General features: G+C 61.4%; 1 protein-coding gene across 1 annotated transcript; it reads right to left on the minus strand.

Annotated features, from left to right (window-relative positions):
• TEX261 (testis expressed 261) lies at positions 1–6,640 on the minus strand. Its single transcript, XM_030492361.1, has 6 exons — positions 6,447–6,640; positions 5,474–5,553; positions 5,048–5,201; positions 2,352–2,419; positions 1,310–1,412; positions 1–519 (listed from the first exon to the last, which is right to left on the minus strand). Exons 1-6 carry the CDS (start codon positions 6,514–6,516, stop codon positions 404–406), a joined length of 591 nt encoding a protein of 196 aa, XP_030348221.1. The 5' UTR covers positions 6,517–6,640; the 3' UTR covers positions 1–403.
• Positions 6,641–19,084: the final 12,444 nt, after the last annotated feature.

Consider the following 19,084-nt stretch of genomic DNA (forward strand, 5'->3'; position numbering starts at 1 on the left):
TCACTTTATTCTTTCTTTAATGAATGGCTCTGTGTAAACCTTAGTTCAGTGTCAGGCACGTTCTGCAGCCAAACTACATCACGTGCCAGCTCCTGGTTGTAAAGCCCTGGGAGGTGACAACGTCTCCCAGGTTGGGCAGTGCCAGGGGGGGAGCCTGGACTCTCCTTGTGCTCAGCTGGAACCAAACATCCTTCTTGCACACAGCCCTGGAGCTGGAGGAAACCTTCCCCGTGTGGCTGGTACCTCCAGTCAGTGCCCAGTTCCAACGTTCCCAGCAACAATTCCCAGGAAAATCCTGCTGGGATACATGGAGGAGGAGTGGAGCAAGGCCTGGGGCTGGTGCTGCCCCACAGCTCTCCGCACAGTCTGGGGCTGCCCCGCTCCTTCAGTGCAGCATCCCTGCTCAGTAGATCTTCTGTCGGCTGGGCAGGATGGCCTCCTTGATGAAAGAGAAGATGAGGAGGATCCCAGAGCGTTTCCCCCTCTTCCCTTTGGTGAAGTAGTTGGAAACCACATCGTCTGTGGGGAGAAGGGGAGGAAAATCAAACACCAACACACTGACAGGCACTGGAGCCCTGGGGTGGGTCTGGTTTCGGGGCCTGAAACGCATGAGCTGCCTTTATAGCACTGGAGTTACTGGTTTGCTGCCATCTACCTGCATTTGAAGTATGGAAGTTACTGGTTTGTTCCCATCCAGCTCCCTTTAAGGCATGGAAGTAGGTTTGATCCCATCTATGTGCCTTTAAAGCATGGAAGTTACTCATCTGTTCCCATCCAGCTCTCTTTAAAGCATGGAAGTTGCTGGTTTGCTCCCATCCAGCTCCCTTTAAAGCATGGAAGTAGGTTTGATCCCATCCAGCTGCCTTTAAAGCATGGAAGTTGCTGGTTTGATCACATCTACCTGCATCTAAAGCATGGAAGTAACTGGTTTGCTCCCATCCAGATCCATTTAAAGCATGGAAGTAACTGGTTTGCTCCCATCCAGCTCCATTTAAAGCATGGAAGTTGCTGGTTTGCTCCCATCTACCGTACCTGGATGCTTCCAGAAGCCACTGACAGGGAGCCCGAATCCTGAGCTCCCTGTTTTGAGCTGTAGGGAGAGCTCATGGAAAGCAACAGGGCTGGGGAGCTGCAGGGTGTGAAGCAGGAGGAACCCCTCACTCTGCTCACTCATCCCTCACCCTTTTCCTGCCCTGGCCTTGGAAGGGTTCTCCCGACCTGCTGCAGCCTGCCCCTGCTCCATGGGGCAGGAATGGGGTGTGTGATGGGCTGTGCTGGGCACAGCCCCCTGTGAAAGCCCATCACTCACCTCCAGGCTGCACTGTGGAGGGCAGGACGTTCTCTCCCGCTGACAAGGAGACGAAGAAAGCAAAAGGGATTAACCAGAGGCAGAAGGTGAAGTAGGCAAGAACCTGGAGGCAGAGACAGAGGCAGTGAGAGCAGAGCCACAATGCAGGCAGCACACCCCAACATTCCACCTGAACCCCTCGAGATAAAGGGCTCTGAAGGGGGAGAACTGCAGCTCAACCTCTCCCAAGCCTCAGGTGCTGAGATAGTGTCACACCATGGAGCTGATAAGGGATAAAATGCATCCAGCAGCACCCATGGAAGGACAGGGGATGCAGGAGAAGCCTTTGCTCTTGTCCTGGGCTCCTGGAAACCTTCATTTTAAAGAGAATTGAGGAAGCAGGACATTGGTGGTGCTGCTCTGAGCCAGGAAACCCCCTTCACACCTTCCAGGGGCTAAAAGGAAGAGGCAAGCCCTGGGTTGGCTCCTCCTGCCCTGGGGTGGGACACTGGGGCCTGGGGAGAGCCGAGCTGCTGCATCGGCCTCCTCTGCACCCAAATGCTGGTTAAACTGCACAAAACCTTGTGGTTTTATCAGTTTGGTGGAGATTTTCTCTTTGTTTTTAGAATCCGCACTAAGCGGCAGCTATTCTGGGGCCAGACAAGCCCCTTTGGTGAGTTTGGACCTTCACATGAGGATGGTGACACAGAATTAGTGCATCAGAGAGAGAAAAATAGTGAGTGATAATTCCAGAAGGGAAGTGATGTGGTCAAAAGACATTTAAAATGAACTTATTTTCTATTTTCCTTGGGTTTAGCACATCGGAAGAATGAAATCTGTGCTTAATAATGTTTTAAACACCTCTGAGTGGCTGAGGAAGCCCCAAGCCCCATCCTAGAGCAGAAACTACAGCTCCTGCCAGTGCTGAGGGCACAGGAACCCCCAGGGAAGGTCTGTGAGAACATCCTGAGCTGCTGCCTGAGCACAACAGCATTTCCCACCCTCCAGCAGCTCCAGGTGGGCAGGAAGGACACGGATTGACTCCCTCCCAAAGGCCTCTCACCTCTGAGAACAGGTAATACTCCTCAGCGAAGTACTGGAAGGCCAGGTAGTGATTGAATATAACCAGCACTGCAAAGGAGGAGACAGCATAATCAGCGTGTGGCGAGGCACAAACACCATCACCTCATCCCAAAGGCCCCACAGGAGGAGGAGGAGGAGGAGGAGGAGGAGGAGGAGGAGGAGGAAGCAGCTCCTGCAGCAGAGCCCCTGTGAGCCCAGCCCCTCAGTGCTGCTCAGCCCCTTGCCCAGCTCCTCGCACCCGCATCCTGCTGCTGCTGCTAAAAGATTTTCACAGCTCTGGTGTGAGCAGCACGAGCCCCATCGCTCTGCTCAGCCCCAAAGCCCTTGTCCCCCTGGTGCTTTCCCCCCCCCCCCGGCCCTGGGGGAGCCAGCCTGACACTTGCTAATGCTGCCCAGGGCTGAGAGCAGCACAGAGCCCCCCGTGTCCCCGGCAGCTGCTGCAGGGAGCAGCTCTGCTACCATGTGTAAAGCAAGTGAAGCTGAAAGGCAGGCAGGACACGGGGCTTAACGCTGGCCTCAGCACTGAAAACACCATTTAGCTCGTAAGAGGCAGCAACTGGACTTGGTTTTGCCTTTTAGCCAAGACAAGAAGACAGCAGCTCCAGGTAGGGAGCTCCAGGGCAGGCAGGAGGCAGCCCCAGCACTGGCTCCCACATGGATTTATCCTCCTGTCTTCATCTGTCACCAGATCCAGACCCTGAATGGCTCCAGAAAACACATCCCTTGATCTACACACCACAGGAGAGCAGATAAAGTGCTCAAGGCCAGGTTGGACACAGGGGCTTGGAGCAACCTGCTCTAGTGGAAGGTGTCCCTGCCCATGGCAGGGGGTTGGAGCTGGAGGAGTTTTAAGGTCCCTTCAATCCAAATCATTCCATGGATAAAATCCTGCCCACAGGAGTGCTGTGAGCAGCAAAGGTGCTCCAGCTGCACACAGCCACGCTCTGAAATATGCATAAGGGCTCCAGAAAGTCACACTGGAAGGTTCTGCCTGTTTGCTCCTGAGGGTGTCACTACACCTCACCCGGAGCAGAGGCTTAGGTCAGATCCATGCACAGGACATGGAAACACGCAGGAGCCTCCGCAGCTCGCAGGGGATGAAACCATTTGACCTACTCAGAGCAGCTAAAAACCAGTTTAACCAGCAGAGATAGTGGTGCAGCACCCCAGGTCTCCTCTGGGGTCAGCCTGTGACATGGCTTTGGCTGTTCATCAGCCGAGCGTGGTGGACAATCATAGAATCATGGGATGGTTTGGGGTGAAGGGACCTTAAAGCTCCTCCAGCCCCAACCCCTGCCACGGGCAGGGACACCTTCCACTAGAGCAGGTTGCTCCAAGCCCCTGTGTCCAACCTGGCCTTGAACACTGCCAGGGATGGGGCAGCCACAGCTTCTCTGGGCACCCTGTGCCAGCGCCTCAGCACCCTCACAGGGAAGAGCTTCTGCCTCAGAGCTCATCTCAGTCTCCCCTCTGGCAGGTTAAAGCCATTCCCCTTGGCCTGTCCCTCCAGGCCCTTGTCCAAAGCCCCTCTCCAGGTTTCCTGGAGCCCCTTTAGGCACTGGAGCTGCTCTAAGGGCTCCTGGAGCTGCTCCATCCCAGCCTGTGTCTGTGCTGGGATTGCCCTGACCCACGGGCAGGACCTTGCCCTTTGCCTGGTTGAACTCCATGGGGTTCATCATTAACTGATGAACGTGTCAGAAACTGCTCCTCCACATTAACGATGGACATTTGTCTCAAAGCTCTTCCTCCTCCAAACCATCAGCCCCTTCTGCTGGCAGAACCCCCCCTCTCACACAGCCCATTGCGCCACGGGGGCTGCACTTACACCCACCACGTCTCCCAGTGGGCTTCAAACCCCTCCTGCTCTTTGACCAGTGACCACCCAGAGGAGCTCTGCAGGGAGGACACTGAGCTTTGGGCCATTGGGATCTCATTCCCACAGCACTGAGCTTTGGGCCATTGGGATCTCATTCCCACAGCACTGAGCTTTGGGCCATTGGGATCTCATTCCCACAGCACTGAGCTTTGGACCCATTGGGATCTCATTCCCACAGCACTGAGCTTTGGGCCATTGGGATCTCATTCCCACAGCGCTGAGCTTTGGCCCATTGGGATCTCATTCCCACAGCGCTGAGCTTTGGGCCATTGGGATCTCATTCCCACAGCGCTGAGCTTTGGACCATTGGGATCTCATTCCCACAGCACTGAGCTTTGGGCTCGCTGGGATCTCATTCCCACAGCGCTGAGCTTTGGGCCTGTTGGGATCTCATTCCCACAGCGCTGAGCTTTGGGCCATTGGGATCTCATTCCCACAGCGCTGAGCTTTGGACCCATTGGGATCTCATTCCCACAGCGCTGAGCTTTGGACCCATTGGGATCTCATTCCCACAGCGCTGAGCTTTGGACCCATTGGGATCTCATTCCCACAGCACTGCTCCATAAGCCTGGAGCAGAACCAGAGCTGGGAAGCCCCAGTTTCCATCCCACACCATCACCCAGCCCATGGTTATCACAACCCCACCATAAACCACCATGACAAAGCCCTGTACAAAGCTCAAAGTCCTTCTGGAAGCCACAGAGGCTGCAGGAGCAAAAGCCAAACCTCTGCTGCCACCCAGAGCCCGCCCGGGGCCGGGGTGACACTGGTACCCATGGGGAGGGGAGAGCCCCACTCACCACAGGACAGGATGAAGTTGGAGGAGGTGAGCACGATGAAGGGGAAGGTCTGCAGCAGCCCAAAGTAGACGAGGTTGGTGAAGAGCCCCACTCCCACCATGAAGCCAGGGAACTGTTCGAAGAGGTAGAGCCCCACCAGCACGGCCGAGGAGAACTGGGGGAGAAAGTGGGGTGAAGATGGGGTGAAGGCAGCACCTTGTCACGGTCAAGGTGGCTTTTAGTGCTCTCTGCCAGCACCACATCAACCCCTGCACCTCCTGCCCAGCACCAGCCCCTGGGGAAGGATCCAAATGGAATCCCACCTCGCTGCGTTGGGAAGCAGGAGCTTCCCAAGGGCTTCCCATGCTGTGGGTGCTGTGCCAGCCCCGCGGCAGCCGTGGGGTGACCCTGGTGAGGAGCCCCCCATGTGTGCACACAGGGACTCACCCAGATCATGTACTTGATGATCCTCTTGGTGACAACCGTGTACTCCTCGATCAGCTCCGCCAGGTAGTAGAGCCCAGCCGCTGCGGGGAGAGGTCGGGATGAGCAGGGATGGAGGCTGGGATGAGCAGGGATGGAGGGTCGGGATGAGCAGGGATGGAGGGTTGGGATGAGCAGGGATGGAGGTCGGGATGAGCAGGGATGGAGCAGGGATACAGGAGGGAATGTGGCAAACGCTGGTGCTGCCTTCAGCCGTGGGACTCCCGCTCCGTAAGAGACTGAGGGCAGGGGTGAACCCCATCCCTGCAACACTCTGAGCACCCAGGGGACCTCGAGGGCACCCAGGGGACCCCCAATCTTTGGGGCACCCACGGGACATCGGAGGCACTGACGGGACCCCCAATCTCAGGGGCTGAGGCCTCCGGGATACTCAGAGGAACCCCCAAACTCAGGGGCTCTCTGAGGTCTCAGGGGCACTCAAGGAACCCCCAGTCTCTGGGGTACCCGGGGGGTAACAGAGGCACCCAGAGAACCCCCAATCTCAGGGGCACCCACAGCACATCAATGGCACCAACAGGACCTCCAATGTCCAGGGCACCCAGGGGACCCCCAATCTCAGAACTCCCCAAGGGATCCCCAATCTCAGGCGCTCTCTAAGGTCTGAGGGGCACCCAGAGGACCCCCAATCTCAGGGGTTGAGGACTCAGTGGCACCCAGGGGCCCCCAACCTTAGGGGGTCTCTAAGCTCTTGGGGCACCCAGGGGAACCCCAATCTCAGTAGCACCCACGGGACATTAGAGACACCCACGGGACCCCCAATGTCAGGAGCTGACGCCTGGGGAACAACCAAGGGACCCCCCAACCTCCGGAGGACTCCCGGGGGGTAACGGACCCGCGCCCCCTCCCCGGATCCGCCCCCCCCCCCGGAACCCCCCGACATATCGCGACAGCCCGCGGGAGGAGGCTGCGGCCTCACCGATGGCCAGGGTGACGAAGGCCACCTGTATGAGCAGGGACAGCCAGCTCAGCGCGTACATGAACCACATGGCGGGGCCGCGCCGGGGCCGCTCCCGCTCCTGATCCCGCTCCCGGTCCCGATCCCGATCCCGGGCCCGCTCCTGGGCCCGCTCCGGCGGCGGCGCTGAACACGCGGCGCCGGAACAAGCGAGCTCACCCGACCCAGCGCGGCCCGGCCGCTGCACGGCGCCACAGCGCCCCCTGCAGGAGCGGAGGGCTCCTGGGGGGTGTGGGGCGCTCATATTTGTGGGGACACGAGATGTGGAGGCGCCACTAAAAGGGCAGAGGGATCCTGGAATAGGGGGGTATGGAAACACCCATAAACTGGATGGGGCCCCCCGAACTGTACAGGGACTCCCCAAACCGTATGGGACCCCCCAAACCGTATGGAACCTCTCCAAACTGCACAGGGCTCTGGACCACGCAGGGACACCCCAAACTGTACAGGGACTCCCTAACCGTACAGGGGCCCCGAACTATATAGGGACCACGCCAATACCGTACAGGACCGTATGGGACCCCCCAAACCGTACAAGGACCCTGAAATATACAGGGAACCCCAACTATATAAGGACCCTGAACTATCAAAGACCCCTCTCCATACCCGTCAGGGACCCCCCCCAAACTGTACGTGGACCCCCAAACCGTACAGGGACACCTCAACTGTACAGGAACCCCCAAAACCTTACAGGGTCACCAAATCACACAGAGACCCCCATACTGTGTAGGTACCCCAAACTATACAGGGATCTCCCGAACCATACAAAGACTCCCCAAGCCATACGGGAACCCCAAACTGCACGAGGACCCCCAAAACTCTGCAATGACCCCCCCTAAACCTGTGTAGGGACCCCCTGAAACCATATAGACACCCCCCCATATAGACACCCCCTCTACATGTATAGGGACACCTCATGCAGCTGTATAGGGGTCCCCAGCTCCTAATAGGGACACCCTGTCTAGCCATATAGCCCACCCATCCATAGGCACCCCCTCTGCACCCCTGCAGACCCCCGAGGCTGTATAGGGACCCCAGCACCCATATAAAGACTCCCTTCACCCATATAGGAACCCCTGCACCCCTATAGGGATTTCACAACCCCTGTAGGAAGCCCTACACCCCTATAAAGGATCCCTTCACCCATATAGGGACCCCATAGCCCCCGTAGGAACCTCTGCACCCCTATAGGGACCGCAATATGCCCCTAGGGACTGGGATACCCTGGGCTGCACTGGGATATACTGGGATACACTGGGCTGCACTGGGACACACTGGGCTGCACTGGGGGGATACACTGGGCTATACTGGGATACACTGGGCTGCACTGGGGGGATACACTGGGCTATACTGGGATACACTGGGCTGCACTGGGATACACTGGGCTGCGCTGGGGGGATACACTGGGCTGTACTGGGATATACTGGGCTGTACTGGGGGGGATACAGTGGGCTGCACTGGGATACCCTGGGCTGTACTGGGAGGATACACTGGGCTGCACTGGGTGTCACTGGGCTGTACAGGGAGAGATACCCTGGGTTGTACTGGGGGGATACACTGGGTGAGCTCGCTTCTTCCGGCGCTGCGTGTTCAGCGCCGCCGCCGGAGCGGGCCCAGGAGCGGGCCCGGGATCGGGATCGGGATCGGGACCGGGACCGGGACCGGGAGCGGGATCGGGATCAGGAGCGGGAGCGGCCCCGGCGCGGCCCCGCCATGTGGTTCATGTACGCGCTGAGCTGGCTGTCCCCGCTCATACAGGTGGCCTTCGTCACCCTGGCCATCGGTGAGGCCGCAGCCTCCTCCCGCGGGTACACTGGGGGGGTACACTGGGCTGCACTGGTGTCCCCACTGGGGGTGGCGCAGGCACAGGATTGGGGGTCTGCGGGCTCTTAGTGCCGGTTCACACTCACCTGCCTGGGACTGCAGTGATGAGGCAGCGCAGCACGGTCCTGGCACCCCCTGCACCCCCCTGCACCTCCCTGCATCCCTCCTGTACCCCCCTGCATCCCCCTGCATCCCTCTTGTACCCCCCTGCATTCCCCTGCATCCCCCCCCGCAACCCCCTGTACCCCTCTGAATCCCCCCTGTACCCCTGCATCCCTCCTGCATCCCCCCTGCATCCCCCCTGCATCCCCCCTGCCTTCCCTTTGCACCCCACTTCATCCCCCTGCACTCCCTATATCCTTCCAGCACGCCCTGCACCCCCGCCTCCCTTCTGTACCCCCTACATCTGCCCCACATCCCCCCTGCATCCTTCCTGAATCCCTCCTGCCTCCCCCTGCACCCCCCACATCCACTTACATCTGCATCCCCTCTGCACCCCTATATCATTCCTGCAGCCCCCTGCACCCTCTGCACCTCCCTGCACTTCCCCGCATCCCTCTTGCACCCCCTTCACCCCCTACACCCCTCCTGCACCCCCTTACATCCCCCCTGCATCCCACTACATCCTTCCTGCATCCCCCCCTCTACAGACCCCCGCACCCCACCGAGACCCGCGGGTACACACATGGAGGGGGGCGTGTGACATGTCTATGCATGAGGGGTGCATGTGTGTGCACGCATGTACATGTGTGTGCATGCATGTACATGTCTGTACCCGCCAGGCTCTGAGCCCCACCGCTGCCCGTGCAGCCTGGCAGGGCCGTGCTGACCCGGGGGGGCTCCAGCCGGGACCCCCCAACCCCGGGGGCTGCTGCGGGGGGAGCGGGGCTGAGGGATGGTGCCCTGTGGGTGCGGGTGCAGGGATGTGGGTGCAGGGGGGTGGGTGCAAGGATGTGGGTACAGGGGTGGGTGCAAGCGGGTGCCCCCCCGGGTAGCCCCTTCTGCTGCTCTTCTCCCATCGGTGCATCCCTGGGCCCCCACCAGCATCCCTGGACAAGCTCCATGCTGTGTCCTGCCTGATGTGTCCTGCCTGATGCCTTCCTCCTGCTCCATCCTCCTGCTCCATCCTGCTGCCCCATCCTGCTGTCCCATCCTCCTGCCCCCATCCTGCTGCCCCATCCTCCTGCTCCCATCCTGCTGCCCCATCCTCCTGCTCCCATCCTCCTGCCCCCATCCTGCTGCCCCATCCTCCTGCCCCATCCTGCTGCCCCATCCTCCTGCCCCATCCTCCTGCCCCATCCTCCTGCAGGTCTGGGGCAGTCTGTGCCGTCTCAGGCTGTAGCTGCAAACTGGGAGCAGGGACCCCCCCGCCACTGTGATCTGCTGGGAAGAGCCAGGTTCCAACCGGTTCTGGAAGCATCTGGTGAAGAACAGTGGCTGAAACCCGTTGGGAAGCTCCCTGGGGAGACGATGGCCCCGATTTGGGGGGGCTCATGCCGGGAGGTGGTGGCAGAGCCGGCGGTGGGACCTTCCCCTCTCCCTGTGCCCCCCCGCCCCGAGGATTCCCGTTTTCCCTGTGAATCCCCTTCTCTCCCCTTTGGGGAGCTGCTGTTGTGGCCCCTGCCCGATACCAGGGGAAGCTCCGGCTGGAGCAAGGAGCGGGTTAAGGGGGGGCTGTTTTGCCTTTTGCACCCCAATGTGAGCATCAGCATCCCTTCATGCTGCTGGGGCCCGGGCACCCCAAGCATCCCAGCACCCTGAGCACCCTGAGAGCTCTGAGCACCCCAAGTACCCCATCCACCCCCTGAGCACCCCGAGCACCCTGAGCATCCCAGGTACCCCAAATACCTCAAGCACCCTGGGCACCCTGGGAGCACCAAGTACCTCAGGCACCCCATGCACCCCAAACACCCCGGGTACCACCATGCGTCCCAAGCACCCTGAACACCCTGGGCACCCCGAGCATCCCATGCACCCCAATTTCCTCAGGCACCCCATGCATCCTGGGCAGTCTGAGCACCCCAAGCATCCCGGGTTCCCCAGGCATCCTGGGCACCCTGGGTACCCCAAGCACCCCATGTTCCTCAGGCATCCTGGACACCCCAAGCAACCCAGCACCCTGAGCACGCCAGGGACTCCAGGCACCCCAGGTAGACCAAGCACCCTGAGCATCCGAAGCCTGGTCCTTACCCCTGCACCCCTAACACCCGGGAACAACCAGACTGCACCCCCAAGCACAGCACCCCCGTCACCCCACTCCCCATCCCGGGGTCCCCTGTGCCATGCTGTCCCCATCCCGGCTCCTGCAGCCTCGATGGGGGGATGCTCATTGGGGTGCTGTCTCCATGCTGGGGACCAGAGGGTGCGGGATGCAGCTTGGAGGCTCCCTGCGCATCCCGGTGATGGCTATGGGGCCCCTCCGTGTGCTGCGGTGTCCATGGGGCCGGGCTGCTCCGGCGCTATTTTGGGATGGTTTTCCCACCTTTCCTCTTTTCCCGGCAGCAAAGCGGCCGCGAGGCTCCCGGTCCCGCCGGGAGCCGCCGCTCCGGGGCACCGAGGCGCGGTTAATGTGTGAGAGCCGGGAGCCACCGGCTCCGCCGCCCCTTTCCCAGCTCCTGCTGCGCCCGCCGGAGCTTTGGGCTGCTTCCCACCCCCGCCTCGCCTTTTCCAGCGCCTTTCCCACCTCCCCGCTCCCGGCTCACATGGAATGGGGCACCCCGACTCCCGGCCGCCCCCCCACATCCCCGCGTATCCGGGTTCCTGCTCCCCACCAGCCCCGCTGCATCCTCATGGATCAGAGGGAGGGGTCCTCCCCATGGATCCCCATGGATCCTGCCTGACAGCAGGATCCATTCCCCAGCCTTCTGCATCCACATGGATGGGGATTTGGCCCCCCAGCCCTGAACATCCCCGTGGGTGGGATTTTGTGTTCCAAGCCCCATACATCCCCATGGATGGGATTTTTGTCCCCCAAACCGCATACATCCTTATCGATGGGGTTTCTCCCGCCTTCTCCCCTCAAACCCATGTATCCCCATGGATGGGATTTTGCCCCTCAAATCCCCACATCCTCCTGGGCAGGATTTTGCCCCCAAATTCCATGTATCCCTCTGGATGGGATTTTGGCCCCCAAGCCTCACATATCTCGATGGATGGGATTTTACCCCCCAAGCCTCATGCATCCCCATGGATGGGATGTTGCCCCCCAAAACCCTCCACATCCCCATGGATGGGATGTTGCCCCCCAAAACTCTCCACGTCCCCATGGACGGGATGTTGCCCCCCTAAACCTTATGCATCCCCATTGATGGATGTTGCCCCAAGCCCTGAGCATCCCCATGGATTAACTTTCGCCCCCCACCTCCCCCCCCATTCCCCTGGATGGAAAATATCCCTATAAACCACCCCATATAATACCCATTGATGCGATTTTGCTTCCCTAAACCCTGACCATCCCCATGGCTGGAATTTCATCCCCAAACCCGCCCTTTACGGAACTTCCCCCACCCCCATCCCTACCTTTTGCCCTCCCCACCTCCCCCCCCCCCGCGCCCCCCGGCTCTGGGGGTCAGGCAGGAAGCGGGGGGGCCGCATTCCTTATGCATCCCGGCGCTGATGCGCGCTGACAGCGGCTGCGCCGGGGCCGCGGCCGCGCTGCGGTTGATGTTAATCTGCTCCGTGTTGCGGCGCGGGTCGCGCTCCGGTCAGCCGTGCCCGAGCTGATATTCCCGGTTGTCCCAGGGAAGGGCTGGCTGTCAGCATCCCTCAGCCTTCATGTGCTCCCCCAACCGTGAACGGGGACCGAGCCATGGGGCGCTGCCAGCGCGGCTCAGCGCAGGGTGCGGGGGGCGCCCCCGGGTGGGGGGGACCTCCCCATCGCTCTATGTCTATGGGATGGGGTGAGGAGGAGCGGTGGGGGGAGCACTGGTGGGAAGGGGAGGTGTGGGAGCTATGGGGGATATAGGGAATGGGGAGATAGAGCATCCATCGGATGGTCGTGAGGCAGCTCCCCTGCTCCAGCATCACTTCAGGGCATTCCAGTTGTGGCCAGTGTGAGCCCATGGGGTGGTAGAGGAGCCAAATGCATCGCTATGAGGTTCTAGGGGAGCTCAGCATACCCCCATGGCGTGGTAGAGGAGCTCAGGGTGCCCTTATGGGGTGGTAAAGGAGCCAAATGCATCCCTATGGGGTTCTCGGGGAGTCCAGCATGTCACCATGGGGTGGTAGAGAAGCCCAACGTGTCCTTAGGGGGTTCTAGAGGAACCCAGCATGTCCCCATGAGATGTTAGAGGGGCCAAACATGTCCCCATAGGGTGGTGGGAGAGCCCAGTGTGTCCCCATGGGGTGATAGAGGAGCTCATCTTGTCCCCATGAGGTGTTAGATGATCCCAGCACATCCCCATGGGGTGGCACAAGAGCCTCCTGCCCCACACTGGCTCCTTCCAGTGCCACCAAGGTCCCCAGCGCATGGAAGCTCCCACTGGAAGGATCCCACCGGGGGCAGAGGATGTGGCTGGAGCCTGGCAGGGCTGGGACCCCCCGGTGTGTGCTGTGGGGTGCTGGGGACCCCAAGCCACCGGTTGGGGGGTGCAAGGGCCCCCCCCCATGGACCCGGGTCCCCGTGGCTGTGGGTGCTCCCCATCCCTTCATCCCTCTCTCTGCCCCATCTCCCTCCCCTTTCCCATCACTGGGGGGTGCCCATCCCACCGCTGTCCCCCCGGCCGGGGTTGGGGTCCCCTCTCCCCGCGGGGACACGTGGCACCGCGCTCCCGCCCGGCTCTCCCGAGCTTGGATCGCCCTCTAGTTTCAGGCTGGTGGGGACACAGCGGGATCGCGGGTGGCTCCTTGGCAGGACACCCGGACACCCACCGCCGGCACCACTCTGGAGCTGGCACCGGGACCGGCTCCCCACGGGGACCCCAATGGGGGTCAGGGGTGCTGGGGCTCATCCTGCACCTCCCCATGGCTCAGCACCCACAATACTCCTTGCAGCGGGTGGGGGGACATGGGTGCCATGGGGGGAGTGTGGCCCCAGGGCACCCCCATTGCCCATGGGCGACATCCCGTTGCCCACACAGCATCCCATAGCACCCCACTGCACCCGATGCCACCCCAGCACCCTGCCCCTCTCCACCCCATGGGTGCCAAGGGGACAAGGGCACAACCTGGGCTTCCTCCCCATGGCCATGGGGGCTGCGGGGGGACCAGGGGACCACCCCATGACCCTGAACCCCTGTGGGCAATCCCCGTCCCTGGGCGCTGCGGGGTGCCGGGGGCTCCGCCTGCCTCATCCAGGGATTACCGGGGCCGGGATCTGCCTGATCCCGCTTAACGCCGGGTTTAGAGTCCCCTGAGGCCACCCGGAGCCGTCACCGGGTGCCCGGGGGCACAGCGGGGGACACAAAGTGTGTGTGTGGGGTGGCAGAGCCGGCGTCACTGCGGGCTCCATCCTGCTCAGCCGACCCCACATCCTCCCCCATGCCAGACGCTGGGGGTTCCCTGCTGCGGTGGGGAGATTCTCGGGTGGCTTGTATGGCTCAGCACCCCCCCCCCGCTCACCCCGCACGGGCTCTGCACCCATTGCGGTGAGAAAGGGCTTTATAGGTTACACCCCCCTGCACCCCAATGTTGCACTCTGAGACCTCAGCCCCATTCCCAGGGAGCACTGGGAGATTCCCAGCGCAGCCCCATGGATGCAGGGATATGGGGGTGCATATGTCCCCCCCCCCCCCCACCAGCCCCATGGGACCCCCAGATGCCACCGTGTGCCCGGGGACACCGCCAGGGCGACGCCAGGCGGGTGACACCAGCCCGGCTCCAAATCCCTCCTGTGACCTGGAATAAAATCCCTTTGGGAATTCATTAACTCACTGTCAGAGCCCGGCGCCGGCGCCGCACCGGAGCTTAAATAGGTCACACATGAGCCAGTGCCAGCGGGGGACACATGGGGTGACATGACACGGGGGGGGGACACGGGGTCACCAGCACCGCTGCATTGCCACGTGCAGCCCCACACGCGTGTGCGCGGCCATGGGCGCGCTCTGCACACGTGTGCTCACATGTGCCCATGGACACACGTGGGGAAACTGAGGCACGGGTGAGGTGCTAAAGGCACCCAAAGGGGGCCGGGATGTGCAAAAAGGGGGTGGCTTCGGGGTGTCCCTGGCCTGGGGGATCCCCCCCCCCTCGGCCTGCACAGTGATAACAGCACTTGGTGATGCACGATCAGCTCTAATGGGCTCTGCCCGTGTTAATGCGCTGCATCCGCGGCCCCGACACCCCCCCCCCCGGCACAGGGTCCCCCCCATGGCGGGGAAAGGGGGGAATGGGGGGGCCGGGCTGGGAAATGCTGAGTCAGCAAAAGAGCCTGGAGGGGTTTGGGGGTGGGGATGGGGATGGGCACCCGCTCAGCACCCGGTTATTGAAGGGCATCGTGCCTGGGGAGCCAGGATCTGTCCCCGTCCCTGTTCCATTCCCATCCCCATCCCATCCTCATCCCCATCCCCATCCCCATCCCATCCCCATCCCCATCCCCATCCCCATCCCTCTCGCCCCGGTTGCATGTGGGATGGGGAAAGCCACCGCCACCAGCACAGGGATGGGGTTGGGAGGTCCTGGAGACCAAAGCCCCCCCCATGCGATGTCCCCCCACAGCCCCTGTGCCACCTCCCTGTACCCTCTGCAGACACCTGGGAGGAAGGTGACAGAGCTGGTGGCCAAAATGACACCAACAATCCCCTTCCAATGGGAACAGGGACAGGGATTCTCATCCCGGGGTGGGCGCAGCCTGAGACAGCCTGTGCTGAGCGTGAGGGGCTGCAAAAATGGGGGGTGGGTGGGTGGTGGGATGGATGGGTGGATGGATGGATGGATGGGTGGAGGGATGGATGGGTGGATGGAGGGATGGAGGGATGGAGGGATGGAGGGATGGGGAATAATGGAGGATGGATGGAAGAAGAGATGGATGGACAGAGGGATGGAAGGGCAGACAGAGAGAAGGATGGATGGATGGATGGATGGATGGATGGATGGATGGATGGATGGATGGATGGATGGATGGGTGGATGGATGGATGGATGGATGGATGGATGGATGGATGGGTGGATGGGTGGATGGATGGATGGATGGGTGGATGGGTGGATGGATGGATGGGTGGGTGGATGGATGGATGGATGGATGGATGGATGGATGGATGGATGGATGGGTGGATGGATGGATGGGTGGGTGGATGGATGGATGGTTGGATGGATGAATGGATGGATGGATGGATGGATGGATGGGTGGATGGATGGATGGATGGATGGATGGATGGATGGATGGATGGGTGGGTGGATGGATGGATGGATGGATGGATGGATGGATGGATGGATGGATGGATGGATGGATGGATGGATGGATGGATGGATGGATGGATGGATGGATGGATGGGATGGATGGGTGGATGGATGGATGGATGGGTGGATGGGTGGATGGATGGATGGGTGGGGTGGATGGATGGATGGATGGATGGATGATGGATGGATGGATGGATGGATGGATGGGTGGGTGGATGGATGGATGGATGGATGGATGGATGGATGGATGGATGATGGATGGGTGGATGGGTGGATGGATGGGATGGATGGATGGATGGATGGGTGGATGGATGGGATGGATGGATGGGATGGATGGATGGATGGATGGATGGATGGGATGGATGGATGGGATGGATGGGATGGATGGATGGATGGATGGATGGACGACGACAAACAGATGATGGATCCACAGGAAGAGGCCAGCAGCACAGACACAGCACCTACCGCTCGGATGGTCTCTGGGAACGATGAAGAGTTATGGATCCAGAGGGATGCAGCCGGGTGCCGGGAAGGACGGGCAGACGAGGTCCTGGCTGGTGCTTCATCCCACTGTGCTGGGTGCCGATGGCACAGAGCGGGCCCTGTCCTGTGCCACATGGACCGCAATGGGTTGGAAGCTCAGGATGGAGCTCCCAGGTCACCCCAAACCCATCCCAAGGGCTCCCATCCATAGGCAGCGTCCAGCCCCTCTGTGCCACCAGCCCCATCCCACCATCAGCCCGACCCCATCCTGCTGCTCACCAGCCTCCTCCTCCATGCAGGGTGTCCCCGGCTCAGCACCGCTCCCATTCCCAACCCGCCGGCAGCGGGATGGATCCGGAGCCCCGAAATACATCTGACCCCTTCCAGGATCGGAGCTTCCAGGCGGCACCGAGGGCAGCAGAGCAGGATAACCCCATTCCCGGGCACCATGATGGAACCTTCATCCCTCCTCTTCCTCCTCTGCCTCCCACACTGGGGTCCTGCAGTGGGTTTCATCCCAGCGCCCATGGATGCTCGAGCTGGTGACACCGGGCTTGGATGGGCTCACGAGGCCGGGATCATCCCACATTCCCGTGCTCCCATGTCCATCCTCCACCCCATGTCCTCCTCATGCCTGTCCAGGACCCACAGCAGCTTCGGGGCTGGATGTCCCAGCGGTATCCATCACCCATCCATCGGTATCAGTGGGATCTGGGTGTCCCTGGAGCATTCCCAGCTCCCACACCCCATTCCTGGGGCTCTGTGGAAGGGCGCAGCGGATGCTCCGAGTGGGAATTGCTGCCTGTTTGCCCGCACACCCCGGATCGCTGTGTCTTACCCCCAGCCCAAGCGCCTCCCATGCGCCCGGGCTCTGCTCCAGCCGGTGTCACCGCTTGTCCTGGTTGGATCCAAGTTAGTGGAGCCACCACCAAGGTGGGGACGGGCTTGGGGACAGCGTTGGGAGGCCCTGGGGACCTCAGCCCCCATCCCCACCCCTGCGCGGGGTGGTGGGATGCAGTTGGGGTGCTCCCAGCATCACCCCACTGCGTCCCTGTCGCTGAGGGTGGCATCCAGCGCCCGCGGGGACATGGCTGTCCCATCCTATGGGACACACTCAGTGCAGCTCCTGGCCCCGGTGCTGTCCCCAGACAGGCTGGTGCCACCGGGGCTTAATGAGGGCACAGGGGCGGTGGGCTCAGGGGCTGCTCACACCCCCTCAGTGCAGCTTAACCCTTCCCCTGCCGCTCCCCTCCACCCTCCTCTGGGGTGGTTTGGGGCTCTTTGGGGGGCTCCCTGTGCCCCTGGTGCTCCCCACACCCTGCACTGGCTTTGGGGGGTCCCAGATGCAGCCCCCCAGGCTCCCGCCCCATAAAGCACTTGGGAAGGATGTGGGTCACCTGGAGCATTGTTGCCCCCTGAGCTGGGGTGGCCACAGGCACCGTCCCAGAGGGTACCTCTGCAGCACTCCATGGCCATGGGGTACCCCCAGCCATGGGAAGGGGGGTCCCCCCAGGGCAGAGGGTCCTTCCTAGCCTCACGTCTCAACCCATGTCACAGGGCAGGGGAGCCCCACAAGAGCTGGGGATGAAGGTGGGGGGAAGGTGATCCCGATCCTGGGCTGTTGGCTCCAATGGTGTCACCATCAAAAGGCACCCCAGGACCAGGGACCGTGGGATCGCCTGGTCTGTGCTGCCATGGGAACCAGCCCCATGTGGGCACACCTCTGCCCATGTCTGTCCTGTCACCCCATTGCGTTACGCTCCTTTCTCACCTCCTCCTGCCCGCACTGTCTTCCCTTACCTCCTCTTTCCATTATATGTCCTTTCATCCATCCATCCATCCATCCATCCATCCATCCATCCACCCATCCATCCATCCATCCATCCACCCATCCATCCACCCACCCATCCATCCACCCATCCATCCATCCATCCATCCATCCTTTCCAGCAACCCCATCATCCTCTCCTTTCTTCCTTTCTTCCTTCCTTCCTTCCTTCTTTCCTTCCTTCCTTCCTTCCCCTCCTTCCTTCCATGTCCATTCACCTGCCTGTCTCCTGCCTCCATCCACTCATCCCTCCACCCCTGTATCCTTTTTATCCCTCCACCCTCCATCTTCCCATCGCTCCCTCCCTCTCCTCTCTAACCCCCCCATCACCCCATCGCGCCCCAGCCTGGCCCCCGCAGACGTGCTCTTGGTGCCCGGGGGGGGCGCAGCCGCGATGGGCGCTGGCAGCCACCAGCAGTGGGAACATCGGTCCCTGCCCCCGCCGCCGGGCTGTGTCCCACCTGATCCCAGACCCTGCAGCTCCTGCGGAACAACGCCTCAGGCCCCATCCCCACCCTCATCCCCATCCCCATCCCATCCCCATCCTCATCCCATCCCCATCCCATCCCCATCCTCATCCCCATCCCCATCCCCATCCCCATCCCCACCCTCATCCCCATCCCCATCCCCATCCCCATCCTCATCCCCATCCTCATCCCCATCCCCATCCCCATCCCCATCCCATTCCATCCCCGACCTTATCTCATCCCCATCCCTATTCCCATCCCATCCTCATCCCCATCTCATCCTATCCCCATCTCATCCCATCCTATCCCCATCCCATCCCTATCCCCATTCCATCACCATTCCCATCTCAGCCCCATCCGCAACCAACCCCATCCCATCCTATTCCATTCCATCCCATCACATCCCATCCCCATCCCTATCCCTATCCCTTTCCCATCCCTATCCCATCCCACCCCGATCCCCATCCTCATGCCCATCCCATCCCATCCCTTCCCCACTCCCGGGGCTCCCCGGGATCACGGAGGGGCGGCACAAGGACCCGGGGCGGGCGGAGGGGCGGGGCAAGGCGGGGCGGGGCGGAACCCGATGCGGGAGGGCGTGGCCTCAGGGAGACACATCCTCCATTGGGCGTGCCGGGCTGGGAGGCGTGGCCTATGGGAGGCG

The sequence above is a fragment of the Strigops habroptila genome, chromosome 7 (assembly GCF_004027225.2).
Source record: "Strigops habroptila isolate Jane chromosome 7, bStrHab1.2.pri, whole genome shotgun sequence".
Classification (NCBI taxonomy): Eukaryota; Metazoa; Chordata; class Aves; order Psittaciformes; family Psittacidae; genus Strigops; species Strigops habroptila.

Excerpts from the sequence above, each read along its gene's own strand:
- TEX261 (XM_030492361.1), bottom strand. The coding sequence starts at position 6,516 with ATGTGGTTCATGTACGCGCTGAGCTGGCTGTCCCTGCTCATACAGGTG. Across the intron at positions 5,554-6,446 it reads CTTCGTCACCCTGGCCATCG|CGGCTGGGCTCTACTACCTG; the intron begins GTGAGGCCGCAG and ends CTCTCCCCGCAG. Across the intron at positions 520-1,309 it reads CTCCACAGTGCAGCCTGGAG|ACGATGTGGTTTCCAACTAC; the intron begins GTGAGTGATGGG and ends TTCTCCCCACAG.